General features: G+C 35.9%; 1 protein-coding gene and 1 pseudogene across 1 annotated transcript in view; one reads left to right on the top strand and one right to left on the bottom strand.

Annotated features, from left to right (window-relative positions):
• Window positions 1-1,057: 1,057 nt before the first annotated feature.
• On the bottom strand, window positions 1,058-1,400 carry LOC126977360 (histone H2B-like; annotated as a pseudogene).
• Window positions 1,401-11,869: 10,469 nt separating this feature from the next.
• The window catches only part of LOC126977361 (UDP-glycosyltransferase UGT5-like), a 30,347-nt gene continuing 22,723 nt past the window's right edge, over window positions 11,870-19,493 (top strand). The window contains exon 1 of the mRNA XM_050826127.1: window positions 11,870-11,891. Coding sequence (XP_050682084.1) covers window positions 11,870-11,891 — 22 coding nt within the window. The remainder of the gene's footprint in view (window positions 11,892-19,493) is intronic.

The following is a 19,493-nucleotide window of genomic DNA, read 5'->3' on the forward strand; positions in this document are numbered from 1 at the left end:
AAGTAGCTCATACATATATAGAATATTTGTTGGTTTGTCTGTATGTAAACTCAATTCAAATAAAGCATGAATATTAGCAAGACAACAATATACATTTATAGGCCTCATACGTTGACGAAGTATATTATACACGCGTGAAGTGACGGGTAGCAACTAGTACTTGTATAATAATGGTTATTCGAATAATTGTTCTCAATCCTAAAACAAGCAAGATACTCTGAACTTTCAAGAAATAATTTTAATGATAATTAAATTTATTCACCTTTTCATCGAAATGATTGAAACATTCAAAATAATGCGGAAAACAACTATCTTCCGATCGCCTTGTCCGCGTCGGTATCTTGGACTACTGATATTGAATCGCCGTGAAATTCTATAATACGGTACTATTAAGGCTAATGCTCTTGTTTGAAATTGAATGCGTGGATCTGGTACAGATGTCCAATGAACTAACGGCAGATCTGTTTAGATTTTTGTGGTAAAGTTATTCCTAGAACTTGGAGAAATTCCGCAAATATTAGCATTATTTTCAAAATAACAATATAACTTGTTTAATTTTGTTTGAGCCATAATATTGAATTATCCTTTATTTGAAGATATTGGAATGCTTTTGTTATAATTTCCAACACCGGACATTAAAGCGAAAACTAAATAATGTATATCGAATTTCGTAATAAAATTAAAGTTATTGTTTTTCTTCTATGGAGCGATGGAGTATATCTGCATGTTTCAAGTACCTTTGGTATTACATGCTGTGTCAGTTAGGCGATTATTCTCAAAGCTACGACATATGTTAGTGGAACACTTTTAAGTAGTGAACGCTTAAACCTGTCTCTTCTAGGAAATTTTGAAACATGTATTGAACCTTGCGGGTTCATGGGTTTCATTACAACCAAGCGAGCCACGTCCCCGTATTTCTCTCTAATAATCATAAATTTACAGCTATATAAAGTAGTACTAAATATATTTTTTGTGAAATTAAGAGACAAGACGAACAGGACGTTCAGTTGATGGTATTTTTACAAAAAATTTGTAATAATATATACTACATAATTAATTAATTATATTTGGTGACCGCCTTGGTGCCCTCGCTCACCGCGTGCTTGCCCAGCTCACCGGGCAGCAGGAGTCTCACGGAGGTTTGCACCTCACGTTGTAGTGCGCAAGACGTGACGCCTCGGCCGCGATACGTTCGAAGATGTCGTTCACGAAAGAGTTTATGATCGACATGGCCTTCGACGAGATACCGGTGTCCGGGTGCACCTGCTTGAGCACTTTGTAAATGTTGATTGCGTAACTTTTCTTCCTCTTGTACTTCTTTTTTTCTTATCAGTCTTGGATATGTTCTTCTGCGCCTTGCCGGACTTCTTTGCTGCCTTACTGCTCGTCTACGGTGCCATGATACGATCTAGAATTAGTAGTATTACTAGACTAGAGTCAGAAGTGTGTGTCATTGTATTCAATTGCGCTCGTCACCTTGAAACATAAGATGTTAAGTCTCATTTGCCTAGTCATTTTACTAGCTACGGTGCCCTTCAGAACGAAACACGGTAATGCTTATACATTACTGCTTCACGGTAGAAATAGGCGCCGTTGTGGTACCCATAATCTAGCCGGCATCCCGTGCAAAGGAGGCCCACTGCTAATATATAATTAACTTCAAGTATAAATTAATAATATTAAATCTAGTAATTTTTATTGTGTTCTAGAAAGAGTTACGAGCTCAGCGTCCGGATGGGACCATTGTGACGGAGAGGAGGCACACGCAGCAGCAGGAAAGAGTTTTTGACGAAGAACTTCCCAAAGACGAGGTAATAATCACTGCACGTTTCATACTAAACTAATTTTCAATTTTTACTTAGGTAGTCTAGTATTGTAACTAAATACCTCTACTCTCTTTGAATGCTGTTGTCCTTTTGTTGTTAGCAATAAAGTAAGATCCCGATAGGTGAGCGGGGTCAGTGGAAGCTTAGTTGATGCTGATGCAAAAACGAATACTTAAAGATGCATACATTAATAATTGAACTTAACAGTGAATTAAACAGTGTTTTTGGTACCAGGCGATCATAGTTAAAGAAGAGATTGTCTTATCTATGACGCGAGTATACCTTAATATATTCTGACGTCACGCGCACGACGTACTACTACATCGACACCAGGAGAACATAAATATGGTAGCGGTGATAGTAATGTCTTTCATAGCGATTGAAAGCATGTGTCATCCTAGCAACATGTACCAGGATTTCATATGCAGTTTAGAGGTTCAGGCACAACGCATATTTTAAAATTATTAAACAAGTGTTGACCATATTGAAGCCAAACTTTTTGAAGGTTTCACTTCTACCAGGTGTGCACAATTTTTCGTTATTTATTGAGATTTTCTAAAAGTTTGTAGGTATCTTAGTTTTGATCGGGTCTTCAGCCCTGAAATTTAATATCCCTACTACTATTATCATATAATTTTAATAGTTTATGTTAAAGTTACTTATGGGGTCTCCCTCTTTTCATATATATTGAATGCCTTTGGTTTTTGCGATTACTACGAATCAACTACAAACTTATAAGTAGTCAAATTTCGTGTTTAATTTTTTAAACAAATTATAAAATTAAATTAAGTTGACCTACTGCCTGCTTACACCTTACATTGTGATTTGTGGCACGCCAGCAACATAAGCGCGGGACTCACTTTGCGGTAATTGCGGGCAACTCTTGTTAAATAACTACTTCGCTGGTTCTTTAGTTCTTTAGTTTAAACCATAGTTGATTCAGTAGGTAGCGCTGTTATCGAGGTCCATAAATGTTTTACAAATTTCAACTACTGAATATGAAATTCTCAAACAGGGTGAGATATATCATTAATGTTTATATTTTTTGCTCAGGCAAAGTCGATCGCAAGCGACCAGAGCCTGGTCCATGAGTCAAGCGGCAAGGAGCGCAGAAAGAGAGAGGAGGTGGAGCGTTCGACAGATCTGATGGCGGGAGGAGTGCGCATCGCCACGCACTTGCACTCTAGGATCAAGACTGAAGAAGGTTCGCTTACATTTTATTGAATACCGCGTTTAGAGGCAGTCCAGTTCCATGGCACAAAGCCTGAAATCTATTTAATTTTTTTTAATGACAGTAAGGGACCTTCAGCTGATGGTAATTGATTCGCCCTGCCCATTACAATGCAGTGCCGCTCGGGATTCTTGAAAAAACTAATAATTCTGAGCGGCACTAGTATTGTGCTCGTCACCTTGAGATATATGACGTTAAGTCTCATTAGCCCAGTAATTTCACTTGCTACGGCTTGCTGCACAATAATGCTTACACATAACTGCTTCACGGCCGAAATAGGCGCCGTTGCGCCGTACCCATAATCTAGCCGGCATCCTGTGCAAAGGAGCCTCCCACTGGTAAATATATAGAGCGAAATTTGACTTTCCTCACAATTTACTTACATAAAACTTATCTGAGTGTAAGCCTAGCGTCTTAGATTTATACGTCTAGATCAATGACGTTCTATATAAAAGAAGGTCATTGGTCTAGACTCTAGATAGACTATGATAGCTGAAATAGATACAAACGTCGAAAAAACATAGACTTTAGAACAAACCTCTAGTTTGAGAAATTCACGCACACTAACGGCCGGCAACGCTCTTGTGATTCCTCTGGTGTTGCAAGAGAATGTGGGCGGCGATGATCACTTAACACCAGGTGACCCGTACGCTCGTTTGTCCTCCCATTCCATAAAAATAAAAAAACTAACACACGGTGTCATACAAATCGCGAGTGTAAGACGTAGCTAATAGCAAGAGACTCTAGACGTATAAATTAACTTGGCTTAGTAATCTTTGGTTTCGTTTTTAGTCATTTAACAGCTGAAATTATGCTGAGCTTAAACTAAGACAGCCAAATTCAAAAGTAAAGTCCTCGTTTTATATCTCAGCGTCAGTGTGTAATTGTGTAGGGCTGCCCCATTAAGTGTCTATTGTGCGACAGCGAGAGAACGGTTAGTTCAACCGGCTGCGCTTGTTTGTATCCAGCCTTAGAACAAGTATTGAATATCCAAGTATTTATTCAATGAATATGCACGGTATGGGTACTTTCATAATCATCTAGTATAATGTATATTTTATACTTTGAAATTTCAACAAGTTATTCTAAACCGAAAGTAAAACAACTACAATATTTATTAAGACACATTGTCAAACTTTTATTTAATTGTATTCGAATTCTTACTATATGATAAACTTTAATACAATTAAATGTGCTGAAGTGAAATTATAGGATTTCTTTTTTGCAGCTGAGAGGGAAGGTAAACCAAATATGGAAGATGATTGGGACAGTCTTTCGATAAGAATGAGACGACAACGCCGCCTCCGCCAAAATGGTAAAGTCAATACTTTTAAACGTCTGTTTTGGTTAACTGGGAATAGCTACAGAATCTATTTTATTATTTACTTATCTAGTTGAATAATTTAGCTAGATTGGTACAAATTGTTGGTAAGAAATTCGATAGATCTGCCATCTAGTATTATTTCAACACACTAGCTACTCGACACTAGATGGCGGTGATGTCAGTAAAGTTTCTTAGTTCCATTATATTTTTGTAGATGTCACTAAAATAAAACTTTGTCACAACTTTTTTAGTACTTTAGCCGGATTTGAATGAAATATAATTTATTGGGTAATAAACCTATAACCTATAAAATCAGGTTAAACAATCGTATTATAAGTGTAAAGAAATATGTACTTGCAGAAGATAACTTACGACTACAATTACTTAGAATTGCTTATATATTTTCGTACAATATGTTGTTTCTTTGTATGTCAAGTTGCTAAAAATACTTATCGTATCAAATCGAATATTTTTTAACACAGTTAAGGGCTTCGCAGTGCAACAGAGTAGAGACAGATATTTACTTATGCCATCAAAAAAAAAAAGAAAACATCGAAAACTCCTGAAAACACAATGTATCTTTCTTTTAACTAAAATACTTTGTAATTCACAAGTAATACATATTATTATATTAAATAAGATTGCTTTGTGCGATGGCCAATTCAATCTATTTATTTTAAAAAAAGATTTTTAATATTGATAGGTGCACTATAAGATGTTGTTAGTATACATAATATTATGTTTTTAAACTTTTATGATCGCGGAACTTTAACATACTAATTATTATGACGGGTACTCACGATATACGACATCATTGTACTATAGTATGAACGAAAATTTTAATTAAGAAAATCATGTAATATTTAATATTTGTTTGACATTTGTAAAAACCTATAATTAATTTAAATAATTCTACACAATTAATAAATAAATTTACACAATTTGCATACCCCTTTGGGTTTGAATAAGAGGAACTATTATTATCTATACTAATTTTATAAAGCTGCAGTGTTTGTTTGTTTGTTTGTTTGTTTGAACGCGCTAATCTCTGGTACTACTGGTCCGATTTGAATGATTCTTTCAGTGTTGGGTAGTCCATTTATCGAGGAAGTCTATAGGCTATGTTGTTTTTTTTCAGAATTAGGGATCCGTAATAAAATTGCTATTTTGTAACACAAGGTGTAAAATCGAAAACCTATTTTTGCGTGCGCTGCGAAAACTATTGACAATAGAACAAAATGATGTACAGGCTATAATATGGGCAATATTTTGTTACTTATAAAACTATCGCGTGAATTATACTTTATATGGCAAAACAACGTTTGCCGGGTCAGCTAGTTATATTATATATATTAACCAACGATGAAATACCTTGTTCAGCAAATAAATGATTTGATTTGATATGATTGATGTACTATTAGTGTCAAGTGTCAATGTGTCAAGAGTTTCTCGCCGCCTCCGCAGTTCCGCCGAGACCACGATCCATACAATTGGATCGAAATATCAATTATCAAATTAATAAAATATATATAGTGAGTTAATTATTATGTTATAATTACTATGTTGTTAGGTTAGTTAATTACGTAATAACTTAAGACAGAAGGACACTTAAGAAGGACTGAATAAATTGACCGACTTGGTATTACATGGATCACACACCTTAATACGTTAGCAGAATTGAGTTGCGAGACTTGGTTTTTTACAAGTTATGTTTTTGATGGGATCTCACTTCTTTTATGAGATAAGTCCTACTTTTTTCATTTCCCGTAGGTCCTTCTTGAATACCAACAACGGATTTTCTTAAATCCCACTGTCCCCTGTCACTACCCTTTAGCGAGCGCTGCCTGAGCCCTGCTTTTTAGTCTACTGCACTCATAAATTGAGAATTCCCGCCCTTCAAAACTTCCAAATTCGACATTAATTAGATGTAAGTTCTCATTAACACCATCACCGTTGATGTATCTAGAAAACTGGACCGAAATTGCACAATATTTTGGTTTTTACTTGATTTATACATTAAGCAGTAATTGTGGTCTAAATTTGAAGCTTCTAAGTCTGCTAGTGCCTTATAGTTTTGATGATCGGTCAGTCAGTCTACTACTACCAGTTATAAATCTTAAACTACTGGTGCATATGTGTTTGTGTTATCGTCTCAGAGTATCATCATCTCCTTAGGATGCCTCGTGTTGAGGTGAAACACGTGTCAAATTTATTGAAGACAAATACAAGCGGAATTTACACTCAAGATAATTTAAAAAAATGCAGGATTATGGATTTCCGCACTACTTAGAAAGAATGGAAGAAAAACATTTATTTCAACACACACAAATAACAAAATGAATCAACTTAAAAATATAAAAACGTGTTTTGTTTTAAAAAGGGGCCACTCAGCATGTATTCCAACACAAGTGTGTTGCAACGCTGATCTTCTGTGATTATTTAATTAATTCAATAAATTTTGCTTAAACTAATGGTTCAAACTGGATGAAATTTGAAAAGTAACGTTTTTATACAATGCCTACTTGGTTACTGAAAATACAGGCTTTTAGTTTTATCCACACTAACACGAAAATTCCCTGAACTGCTTCGAGAAAGGATGGTACGGCCGTACTGCTTGTTTCTGCTCGACTTGGCGCGTGCAGATAAGGTAGCGCCAAATAAGTGCTAAGCGAAACTTCTGGCCTCAAAAATATATTTGTTTCGATGACTAACAACTCCAAATACTTACTCCTTTAAAAATATTACCAGTTTTTTACAAAAAGCAATTAATATCCTATATTTTTATTTCGGATACTAGCTGACCCGGCAAACGTTGTTTTGCCATATTATTTATTTTTAGTGTTCGATCGTTTTTCCTGCGATTTTTTAAGGCCGACGAATATAGCCTATAACACTCAGGAAAATTGTGGCTTTCTATTGTTAGGTAACAGAAATTTTAAAATCGGTTCAGTAAATCCAGAGATTATCATTATTAGAAAATATTTTATTTTTGTAACTCCTACTGGCTTTGCGCCGCACATATAAATAGCTCACAGATTGCAGGTTTTTTTTCCTACTTCTTGACACTTATAGTTATATTTTGGATAGTTCACACTGTAGCTTTATAAATTACAGCCTATGTGCTATTCTGATGTGTAAGCTATACAGGGTGGCCGAGAGGTTGACGTCCAAAGCTAAAATTTGAAAGCCTCATGGTGATGAGTATCCGAATCACCCCTATGTATGTTCTACGATTTTACGTAGTTTAGGAGATAATAATTTTATTCCCCTTTTATCCGCTTTTTTCACCTAATTGTGGTTTAGGAATTTTTTCTAATTTTTTTGAACACTTTTAGTTAATTTTATTGTTGATAATTATTAACTACAGTTGCAATAACCACATAAGAAACTATGAATAGTTTAGACAATCCGGAACTAGTTTAGAATTGAGTCGTAAGTTCAAGATAACTGCTCCAGCTAAACTCATGAAAATGTTCAAGGTATCAAAAATAAAATAAAAGGAGCCTATGGCTTCTATTTTTAAAAACTTCCCAGAACATTGGCCAATAAAATGATCCAAATTAAAATTTTAGCTTTGGACGTCAACTTCTCGGCCACCCAGTATTATTGTAAGGTTTCATTGAAATCCATTCAGTAGTTTTTGCGTGAAGACGTAACAAACATACACACACTCACAAACTTTCGCATTTAAAATATTAGAAGGGTTTAACATTTCAATAAGAGCAGCGCTTGTATGTGACTTCTATTACTTCCAACACGAACCAATATCAATATTATCTCAAAAAAAGCGCGTAAACCTTCCATAAAGGCCGGCAACGCTCCTGTGATTCCTCTGGTGTTGCAAGAGATTGTGGGCGGCTGTGATCCCTTAACAACAGGTGACCCGTACGCTCGTTTGTCCTCCATTCTCATAAAAAAAATCTCAATCTGTACTTTAGTAAAATAATATTGATACTTTGTTAATTGAATACGTCAAATAATTTATATAGGTCTATTGTAATAACAAAACACCTTCATTTATATACTCGTTACCTTGACGCTAAAACAAATTATTGTTATTGTTGAATACATTTAACCGGCCGTTTGTTTTACTTAGGTATGATAACTAGGCATAGTTTAATAAATGAATTATTTATTTATTTTCCAGTGCGAGGCTCCTTTGCACAGGATGCGGCTAGATTATGGGTACCACAACGGCGCCTATTTCTGCCGTGAAGCAGTTACGTTATTATGTTTCGATCTGAAGGGCGCCGTAGCTAGTGAAATTACTGGGCAAATGAGACTTCACATCTTATGTCTCAAGATAATAGTACCTAGTGCCATTCAGAATTTTTGGGTTTTTCAACAATCCTGAGCGGCACTGCATTGTAATGGCGAGGGCGTATCAACTACCATCAGCTGAACGTCCTGCTCGTCTCGTCCCTTACATCGTCCCTTACAATTTTTTTTTCACTTCTTCAATGCAGTGTTGAATTGAAACTCGGATACCCATGATAAGATCTAACTTGTGTTATGGTAACCATTTTCGCGTAAATCAATTTATATTGGTTTATAATAACATTAAAAATGAAGGAGCACGCATCCATCTAAGTTAATTTAACAACATTATACAATAGTTCATAATATATGTAGAATATTCCTATGTTGTAAACAGTATGTGCTCGTTTGTATTTTTTACTTTTATATAAAGGCATAAAAGGCATTTATTTTCTCAAAATTAATTCCTTTAGAATTTTTTTTGATGTCATTCAGGCTTCGGAAACAAATGACACTCTGAGAGAGAAGAAGCGGCGCAAGAAACTCTCCCAGCATTCTTTTTTTTGCGCCCTTTTCAATATTGTACAGTCATTTCTATCGCTTTAAAATAATCACAATCTAGTCCCAGGCTGTCCGATCATTTAGATATTCAGCAGTGGAGTAATAGGATTTACGACAGAGCCATTTTTTTATGAAACATTTAAATTTATTTATAGATAATGCCTGAACAGTGGCTGGGACTTTATTATAGAAGTGTATACATTTACCCTTAAAGCTATTATGTATCTTATGAAATATTTTATTATTTGTTTTATATGTTACATATCTTGAGGAGATCTTCAGTTTCTGTGTATGTTTCTGTATATGATAGGAGCCATTCTGTCACAAGTCTGATGGGTGACGGGCAAGAAAGAAAGTTGTAGAAAGTTAAAGCTAAATCTTAGATAGTTTTACATGTTCTTGACCATAAGCTAGTCTCGTCCTACGTTTTAAAATCCAAGCATTATTGTAAAAAGCTTTTATTTAACAACGCCATATTTAGAGTAGACGAGGCATTTTCCACGTACGACTATCTATGTTAATCGTATCTGAGACCTAGTTCTGCGGTACACATCATATAAACTGGTATTTTTACGTCATATGTCCATCTGATGCCATGTTTGGACAATCATTAGGCCTACGCAACAAGTGAGGTTACACATGAGTAGGTCTATGTGTATTCAAAGCTAAACACTTCGCATTTCTTACTACAAAATATAGTCGTGAATCATACTTGCAGAAAGGGTTCAGTACCTTCGCATAAGATATTACATTGTTTAATTTTTTAGACTTTAAAGTATTTTTTTTAATTTAGCGGCAATTTTTAATATTTGTTGGCTTAGCGGCAACAACCAGTGGGCTCCTTTGCACAGGATGCCGGCTAGATTATGGGTACCACAACGGCGCCTATTTCAGCCGTGAAGCAGTAATGTGTAAGCATTATTGTGTTTCTGTCTGATGGGAGCCGTAGCTAATGAAATTATTGGGTAAATGAGACTTAAAATCTTATGTCTCAAGGTGATGAGCGCGATTGAAGTGCCGCACAGAATTTTTGGGTTTTTTATTAATCCTGAGCGGTACTGCATTGTAATGGGCAGGGCGTATAAATTACCACAAACTCAACCTCCTGCTCGTCTCGTCCCTTATTTTCATAAAAAAAAACAGTTTCTAGTTATATAAAAATAAATGGAATGTTCTAAGCAAACTTTATACTTAGTCATATTTTAACTTATCCGTTTTTTTTTCACAAAAAGTGTCATTACTGGTGACTAACTTATACCTACACTCAGTCAAAATGTCAATTGTGTAACTATAAGGACAAAGACTGACAGAAAGAGGTACGGACGAGTAGCAAAGTCTATATAGGTAATAGCTTTCTTTTCTGAGTACTTAGTGACCCTTCGGGCATGGAATCGTTAAACGTGCGCTGTTTTATGTTTGTCACTGTTGAATGTTGCTTCCTGTCCCACGCTACATATGTTAAAGAAATAGGGAACAAACCAGTAAATTTTTGAGTTACATTGCATGCATATTTACGCATACATTGAGCGCTACTCATTAACCTGCTTTATTTTAATACATCTTTATATGTATACTAGCTGACCCAGCAAACGTTGTATTGCCGATATTAAAATCGCGATACAAAAGTAACTGTTGATCGTAGTCCGTAGATGGGTGAAAATTTGATGTTGTATGTATTTTTTAATGCTGATTCATAATCAAATAAATTAAAAAAAAAATGTCAAAAAACATAAAATAAAAATTTGGCGTGGACCACCCTTAACATTTAGGGGGATGAAAATAGATGTTGTCCGATTGTCAGACCTACCAAGCCTGATCCTAATGACCTATCGGTCAAGCCATTTCGAAGGAGTTTAACTACAAACACCGCGACATGAGAATTTTATATATTAGATTATTTTTCTAAGTGTGAGAAATTGTACAATTCTTCATCAAATTAATGATTCAAAGAACATTTGAAACTTTTTCGTTTGACGCAATTGACGTGAAACAGATAAAACTTAAAAAAATACATACTTAACAAAAAATAACGAAAAAATAACAGTGGAATTTGTACGATCCACAAATTATAATTTATGTATAACGCATCCAGACGATCGATCCGTAAATAATAGATTATGTACGCATCCATAAAAACGCCATGGTTCCTGTTACAATTATGTTTAGTTTGTTGAATGCCAATTTATATCATATTCCAAATATGGCCTGAATATCGTAGGATTCATTGTCTTTTCGGAAATTTAAAAAAACAGTAAACGTTTTGTTTTTAATTACTTATTATCCAAATGATTTGAGTTTTTCTTTATTGTTTATTCCGCCAATATTTGGTCTTTAAACAATTCGACACGTGCTTCGGCTCTACACGAGGCATCTTCAGGACGTTTTGTCTCGCCAAAATCTGGCACGAGACTGAAGATGAAACCCTTCAGACAAAACACAATTACACATTACTTCTTCACGGCAGAAATAAGATGGTACCCATAATCTAGCCGGTATCCTGTGCGAAGGACTGTAATATACTGAACAGATCTATTATTCTATATGTTAATTTATAACTTTACATATTGCTATTTGATTAATGCTCACACTAATTATAAAATCGGTCTAAATTACAAGTAATCAAATCGTTTATATAATAAAAACTTAATACAACCGAAAGGAGGCGAGGAAATGGAGCAAATGAGCTACAAAAGTTACTCATATTAACAAATTTTATTTTCGTAATAAGTTAGAATTTTTAACAAATTAATTAAAAATAAAAGGATAAACACACATTTAATATTTAGAAAAATTATAATCTACATTCTGTCCCGAATGTCATTACATAATTTCTAATACTAAGGTATTGCAAAAGACAGGAAACATAAAAATTATGAAATAAAACTTATGTGTAAAACTCGGAGACAATTTCCTAACCATTATCAGGTTTATTAACGTGATTTATAAACACATCAAATAACATAAACTGTTTAGCAACAGCCAAATCATGAGTTTAAATACTCGTAACTTGATGCTCGAGACCGGCGTGTTACTCGTAATGGCAGTTCAGTTACATAATTACAAAAGCCTTGTCGACCTACAAATTAATATTCAGTCAATAATTGGACGCGCTGAGACTCAAGAAAAATGCCTTGGTTGTTTGCATCTTGCATTGACCTTCAACGTTTTGCCAAACTTATTGACTCTACGATTACGCCATAACATGTGTTGGGCGAGCTTCGTCGACGAGGTGCGGCATATCGCGGTCGTCGCCGGCGCGCGCGCACGTCCTCCTCGTAACATACTTACACTATATCTGTTTTGCAGATCTCGAGAAAGACTTTGCGAAACGACCTCTCAACTTTGACGTCGAGGAGGAAACTCGCAAAAAGGAGACGTCTAAATGGCTCGAAAGTCATTTTGGTAGTGAGTCCCGTTCATCACACGACTCGATCGCCGAAGAACTCGCACGCCGCCCGGAGAAGATCTACTTCCCGAAAAAAATTGAAGACGAAGGATATTACGGTAAAACATCTTCGGTGCCTGCTCCCGTGTATCCCGACAGACTTCTAAGAAAAACTAAGTCATCAACACCATCAGACGAACGACCTGTTGTACAAGAAAACAGAACAGGCGGATATTTTAAGGGAGTGGCTGATTGGTCCCAGAGACGGGCGTCAAAGCCCAGGATGCCCGAGCCACGTAGTTCTTCACCTTCCCCTCCAGCAACAAGAATACCGTATACAAGTGATGACCGAATAAATGGATCTCCACGGCATGTCTATGGAAAACGGGATTCACCCCAGGGAAGGACTTCGCCGATTGGTCGACATCACCCACCTTCCCGTGACGATTCCGCCTACGTATCTTCATCCACAATGCACAGTCCACCCAGAGGTTCCCCATTCCATCCTCTTGAAACAGACCGTTCATTCCGCGAGCCATCTGTTGAAGAAGACTATCGTCCCCCAATTGTTCCAGAACGCAAGCGTCTATCAAAACAAAAGTCATCCGAAGACCACCGTTACGACAGTGGCTACAGAAGTTCGTCGCGAAATGGGAATTCAGGCCGGTCACGTGACAGTCGGGAAGACAGCGCTATAGAACCGCCTCCAGACTATTCCCCTCCCAGAGAACGCCGAGGCAGTTACGATCGAGACAGGACACCGCCGCGTCGCCGCGACAGAGAAGAACGGAGGCTAAATCAAAAGACAAGGTTTGCAGACAGTGGGAAACGAGCATCGCCTGTTCGGAAGTCAGTTGGATCAGCAATAGGGAACTCTATCAGAAAGTTAGTTGGGAAGATACGTTCGGCTTCTGCTGAGCGTAAGCCTCGCCATCGTACCTCACGTACTCCGTCGCCCGAGCAGTCGTCACGAACTTATAAACAATACGGTGGAGAGTTGGCGCCGCCGTCCGCCCCCCCGCACCGCTACTACCTCGGGGAGGACCCCTTCGCGCCCAGCATCTACGGCCGAGAACATAAGTACGAGGGCAGTGCGAGACAGGGCGCAGCAGGTGATGGCCGCGATCACCGAGACAGGTAAGACATGCTTTAAGTTTATGTAATTATATACTCATTAACACGCATCATGCGATAAATGTTATAATTATTTGTAAAATTAAATCTATAAGAATTCGTTAAAACGCTAGCATCTGAACCGCTTCGGAAGCAAATGTGCCATCTGTGAGAGAATAAACAAAAATTTCACATTATACAGTCATCAGAGATAACGAAGGGTATTACGCGGTCAATCAAAATGTTAGTACTGCAATAATTAATGTCAAATTGTTGCCATAGTCAGACATTAAGACTTAAACACGAAAACATTGCATCTTTGTAAAAAAAAATAACAATCGATAGGTATTTTTTCCTCGAAGCGTCATAAAAAGCGTGAAATTAAATTAATATGGCCCACCTGTTTCCATGCCTTAAATAGACTGTTAACTAAAGATTTATATTATTATAATGTCTGCCTCCTACACGGTAGATATCGACATAAAGATTAATTAATGATTATTGCTCAGAGGTAACCAATAATGCGCAGTAAACTTGGCGACACTACCGATTATCTCATTCAATAAAAGGAATTGATGAGATTTCAATCTAAAGATATCAATAAGATTGTTTTGTTTTTTTTTTTATTACGCATCACAAATGTCTCATTCAATTGCCAACGTTGTATGATGTTCAACCATTTCTTACAGCCGGTTTCGGAATTGCGAATTTGAGAAATCTTATAGGTACCTAGTGATGTACCGACAGTCGATTGTCGAGTGGTAGAAATAGGATGTTTTTTGTGTTTTAAAGTCCGTGTTCTCAAACTATACTTATTGGTATTAATATTCTTGTTATTGTCATAATAATGAGATTCTTCATTCGAGTTGTTTTGTAGCTTTGTTTCAAAGAGCGTTATATAGATATTTATACTTATACGGCCTTACAAATAAAATTGGCAAGTCATAACTAGGCATAAACCAAGAATATGTAAAATGTTTACAAATAGACATTTTGCTTACGAATGGTTTGTTCAGACGTATAACGTTTCCCGCGTTTATCTGCAAAGCAGCTTGTCATTCGGAATACTTCAGAATTATCATTGTATTGACAGTCAACGATATTGTAAACATTTTGCATTTTCTTTGTTTGTCATCAGTTATAACTTTATACCAAGTTTATTTGTAAGGCGATAGAGATTTAATATTGAAAGCACATTTCAAAGAAATTTTGCATTTTAAAGTAACTAATATATTATAGAAAATGAAGACAATTGAAATGCTTAGCAATTTGTACGTTGCCATATAGCCGTTAACAGTTTTGTTTTTGAAGTTGTACTTACTTAGGCGCGTTATGAAAAAATGATAAGAGTGAAATTTTAAGATGACCGCGGAATACTGTAACACAAAAGTAACAAGGTGAAGTTGGTTTAGTTCCTAAAATTTTCTGACGTTTGCGACAGGCAAAGGGTTCAAGCCAATACAGCCGTATTCGTTATTTAATAATTAATTGTCAAAGTCATCTTTGCAAGATTTTTACAATATTGTTCTTTCTACAAACGTTGAATAGCAGGAGGTATAAATAATTTTAAGAATTCTTGCTTTGTTACGCTAAAGAAGTATAACTTATTGCATGCATACATAAGTACACACACACCTTTTTGTGTTACATTATTAATATAAAAGCCTTCGTCCAGCTGTGGACGTCTTCCGGCTGATGATGGTAAATATATAATTATTTTGTTTTATTAGCTTTGAATTGATGAGTTTTGAGTGATCTTAGACAGACACTGTTTTTAGATTTGTACGTTTGGGTGTTGTTGTGTAGTTAAGGCGGGAAAGCGTACCAAACAAACATTTTTTTTTGTATAGTTAACTTTAAATTATATATCAAGATTCCTCTTCCTCCTCGCGTCGTTTTCCTCATTACTGAGGGTCGTGACTCCCCCGCTGCATCATGTTCAGAGAAGACCGTATTTGGTCCGACTATCTCGTGGCACTGCGTCCTCTGCGACGTTGCCCGTCACCATCAGCTGTTCTAGATTGTGACCCTCTTTACGAGCAATATGTCCGAAGAATTCAAGCACACTACAAAGGCATATAGTGGAAAGTCTATTTTTGACATTAAGCTCTCTCAGAATAGACACGTTGGCGCGAAAGGCGGTCCATGGAATCTGTAGCGTTCTTCTCCAGCACCACATTGCAAAGGCGTCTATTCAGTGTCTGTCGGCCTTTTTCAGTGTCAAGGTCTCCGCACCATAACTGAATATGGAGAAATCTAGCGAAGACAAGATTAACGTCTCCATATTAAAATGGAAAGGTTTGGGAGACGCCTATGCTATACAGTCAACTGGTGCCAATAATTCCCATACATAATGTTATTGTAAACTTGTGTAAAATTGTAATGTTTAATATAACATTGAACATTAAATGTAAAACGAATATTTATGACAATGTACGACTTGATAAAGTACGCGGCGCATGTAAAGCGCAACCATTGGAATAATTGCGATCAGGTGGTTTATTTTCCTTGTGGTCGCATTCCTTTGCAGTCTCAATTACTTAACGTACTCGCATATTATTACGTGGCTAGCGACGGTACATTATTAATATAACTCAACTCTTATAACAATTATTATTACTAAAGCTAATTGTATCTTTATCAGCTAAATTACATTATTGCCTAATGTAAAATTTGGGAGAACGAATCTGTCAGAAAAGTTTCAGAAAGTCTCGAAATTTTGAAGTTTCTTAAATTATCTTAATTTTTATTGAATAAAGGCAAGGCATATTAATATATCTGAATTATATACTAAAACCTTCTTCGAGCACCACCCTATCCATTGGTAATATAATATAATATAATATTGACACACTTTGACACAAAGTATCTTGCCCCAAACTAGGCATAGCCTGTACTATAGGTTACAAGACAACGATATATTTAACACAATATACTTACATAAACATACATAAATACAAATAAACACCCATGACTCCGAAACAAACATCCATATTTTACCGGAACCCGAGACCTCTAGCGCAGTAGGCAGGGTCACTAACCACTGGGCTATATAGGTCGTCCATTAATCTGTGAAATCGGCATGAAAATCGGTGCAGTAGTTTTTGAGTTAATCGCGAACAGACAGCGGAGGATTTGTTTTATAATATATAGTGATGTCTTGTAAAACCACCTTCGCACGACACGCCACAAATTAGGATATCATCCCCACCATCTGGATGTGTGGCGGTCCTCCACAGTGCGGTTTTCAAGGAGCTTTCTTCCTCGTACTACTAAGCTGTGGAATGAGCTTTCTTGTGCGGTGTGCTTGTGCTTGTATGTCTTATCGTCCCGGAAGGACGATAAGACATGGGTACCTTCAAAAAAAGTGCGTACACCTTCCTTAAAGGCCGGCTCTTGTGATTCCTCTGGTGTTGCAAGCGAATGTGGGCAGCGGTGATCACTTAACACCAGGTGACCCGTACGCTCGTTTGTCCTCCTATTCCATAAAAAAAACCGAATCTCAAAAGTTGAAGCAAAATCTAATGCTAGCGAACTCATGTTATTATGTTATTATCATTATGTGTTGAACTACGAGTATGTAGTTGAACCCATAAGCCACCATAGGTCCCATAGGTCTGTTGTAACAAAATAGTGTTGTAATAAAGCAATTTTGTACGCTTTCAAAATACTCCACAACGAACCTACGCTGGCGAATGGTGGTATTAGCATAGTAATTTGTTCTTTATCCGTTTTCTTAAGTCGTATAAGGAAAAACAACTTACTATCTGCCCAAACTTTTGAAATAGAAAGTTTTAGCCGAAAAAGAGCTTTTGAGATGGAACAGATTGTGTGATTGTATCCTTTATTTATTTCTTGATGTATTGTTTGTGTTTAAAACTCGACGGTTGATAAAGTGGACAACATTTTCAATTGCTTTTACGTATGCGTAAAAATACATGTATCTTAATCTAACTCAACTATATAGGCAATAAGAGTATTTTGTTTGATCACACATTTTGATCATCAAACATAATGTACAGCCAACATCTGTTCTATATCAACACTATTAGATATTTTGGGATAACGACTATTGATACATAAAATGTTAAGTCTCATTTGCCTAGTAATTTCATTAGCAATTTTTTGCATTCTATTCAAAACGACTACCGCTATCTTTAATGCAGGCGTTTTGTCTGTCTGGCCATCAATCTATGGAGTTTCACCCTTTTCTCATGGGAAACTAAGTTACTGATTGTTCTTCAATTTTCAGCGACTCTATGTCGGCGTGTCGCTTAGAGCAGAGAGCAGGCCATGTCTTATAAAACTGTTTTATTAAAATATTAATTAAAAAAGACGCAATTAATATTGTGTTTAATCGTACTATTGGTAGACACTCTATTACGTTTTATATAAGTGTAAATATAGTTAATTTGTCACTAACACTAAGATAGAATTGATATTAATTAAAGTAAAACAATAGTCATAATAATTATAGTCTCGCAAACTTCAATCAAGAACTCCAGTGCGTTCCGGCATCGGTTGCCATTTTCATCTGCGGTTGTCCGTGAGTGTTGCCTAGTAAGGGTAAATTAGTGGTTTCACGGTAAAACAGCCCTTATTTAGCCCACAAACGTTGAGTCAGTGTTGTTCGTCGGGTAATTTAAAGAGCCATGTAGCAATGCTAATGACGCATGAGTCATTATCTCAGAATGTCGCGACAGGTGTAGGTATAGGCGTTTGATGTTAGTTGAATAAAGTATGACTCGACGTTTCCTGGTTCTTTTCGTGGTAATTAATCATATAACTATAGTCTAATTACATCGCTAATGAACGCGCGAAAAAATATTATAAATTACTATCTGACCCAGCAAACGTTGTATTGCCGATATTAAAATCGCGATACAAAAGTAACTGTTGATCGTAGATGGGTGAAAATTTGAAGTTGTATGTATTTTTAATGCTGACTCATAATCAAACAAATTAAAAAAAAATAATCGTGTGGACCACCCTTAACATTTAGGGGGATGAAAAATAGTTTCTCAGACCTACCCAATATGCACTCAAAATTTCATGAGAATCGGTCAAGCCGTTTCGGAGGAGTTCAATGTTTAACACCATGACACGAGAATTTTATATATTAGATTATTTGTATGCAAGAATAATTAGTTAAATTAGTACTTTATCTGATAATAATATAAATTGGTTTTGTAAATTAAAATGTAATAAATTTAATGTAAGTTTGAATTAAATATAATTTGGACCCAATCTTCTGACTATTAATATTAATATCCGGACGACCGAGCCTTGCTCGGATTTTTAAGAATGTACAAAACTTGAACAAAAAAAAAAACTAATAGGACATCTGGATTCAAACCGGGGTCTTCTGCTTTCCGGATCACTCAATGTCCCATCTGAGCCATAATAGTCTTGTATATAGTGGCGAAATTTACCTTTGTATTCTAATGTTATTGTAGCTGTTCCTCATTCAAACATGGATAAAACCATTTTTTTTAAATTTAAACCTAGCTAGATCGATTTATCACCCCCGAAATCCCCTGCATACTTAATTTTATGAAAATCGTTGGAGCCGTTTCCGAGATTCAGATTATATATGTATATATATATAAGATATAAGATTTTATGTTCATGTCCTTAATTATTTATGTTATTTAGTAGTTAAGAGTAAGAAATTCTATTTAATTTTAATTAAGTATTCCCTTGAATAGATTTAGCTAGTTTTATAGTATTTTTGTTGTATTTTACTTTACTGTATATAACAATTATTACTGCTGTTAATAATATAAAATAATTATA

The sequence above is a fragment of the Leptidea sinapis genome, chromosome 45 (genome assembly GCF_905404315.1).
Source record: "Leptidea sinapis chromosome 45, ilLepSina1.1, whole genome shotgun sequence".
Taxonomy (NCBI): Eukaryota; Metazoa; Arthropoda; class Insecta; order Lepidoptera; family Pieridae; genus Leptidea; species Leptidea sinapis.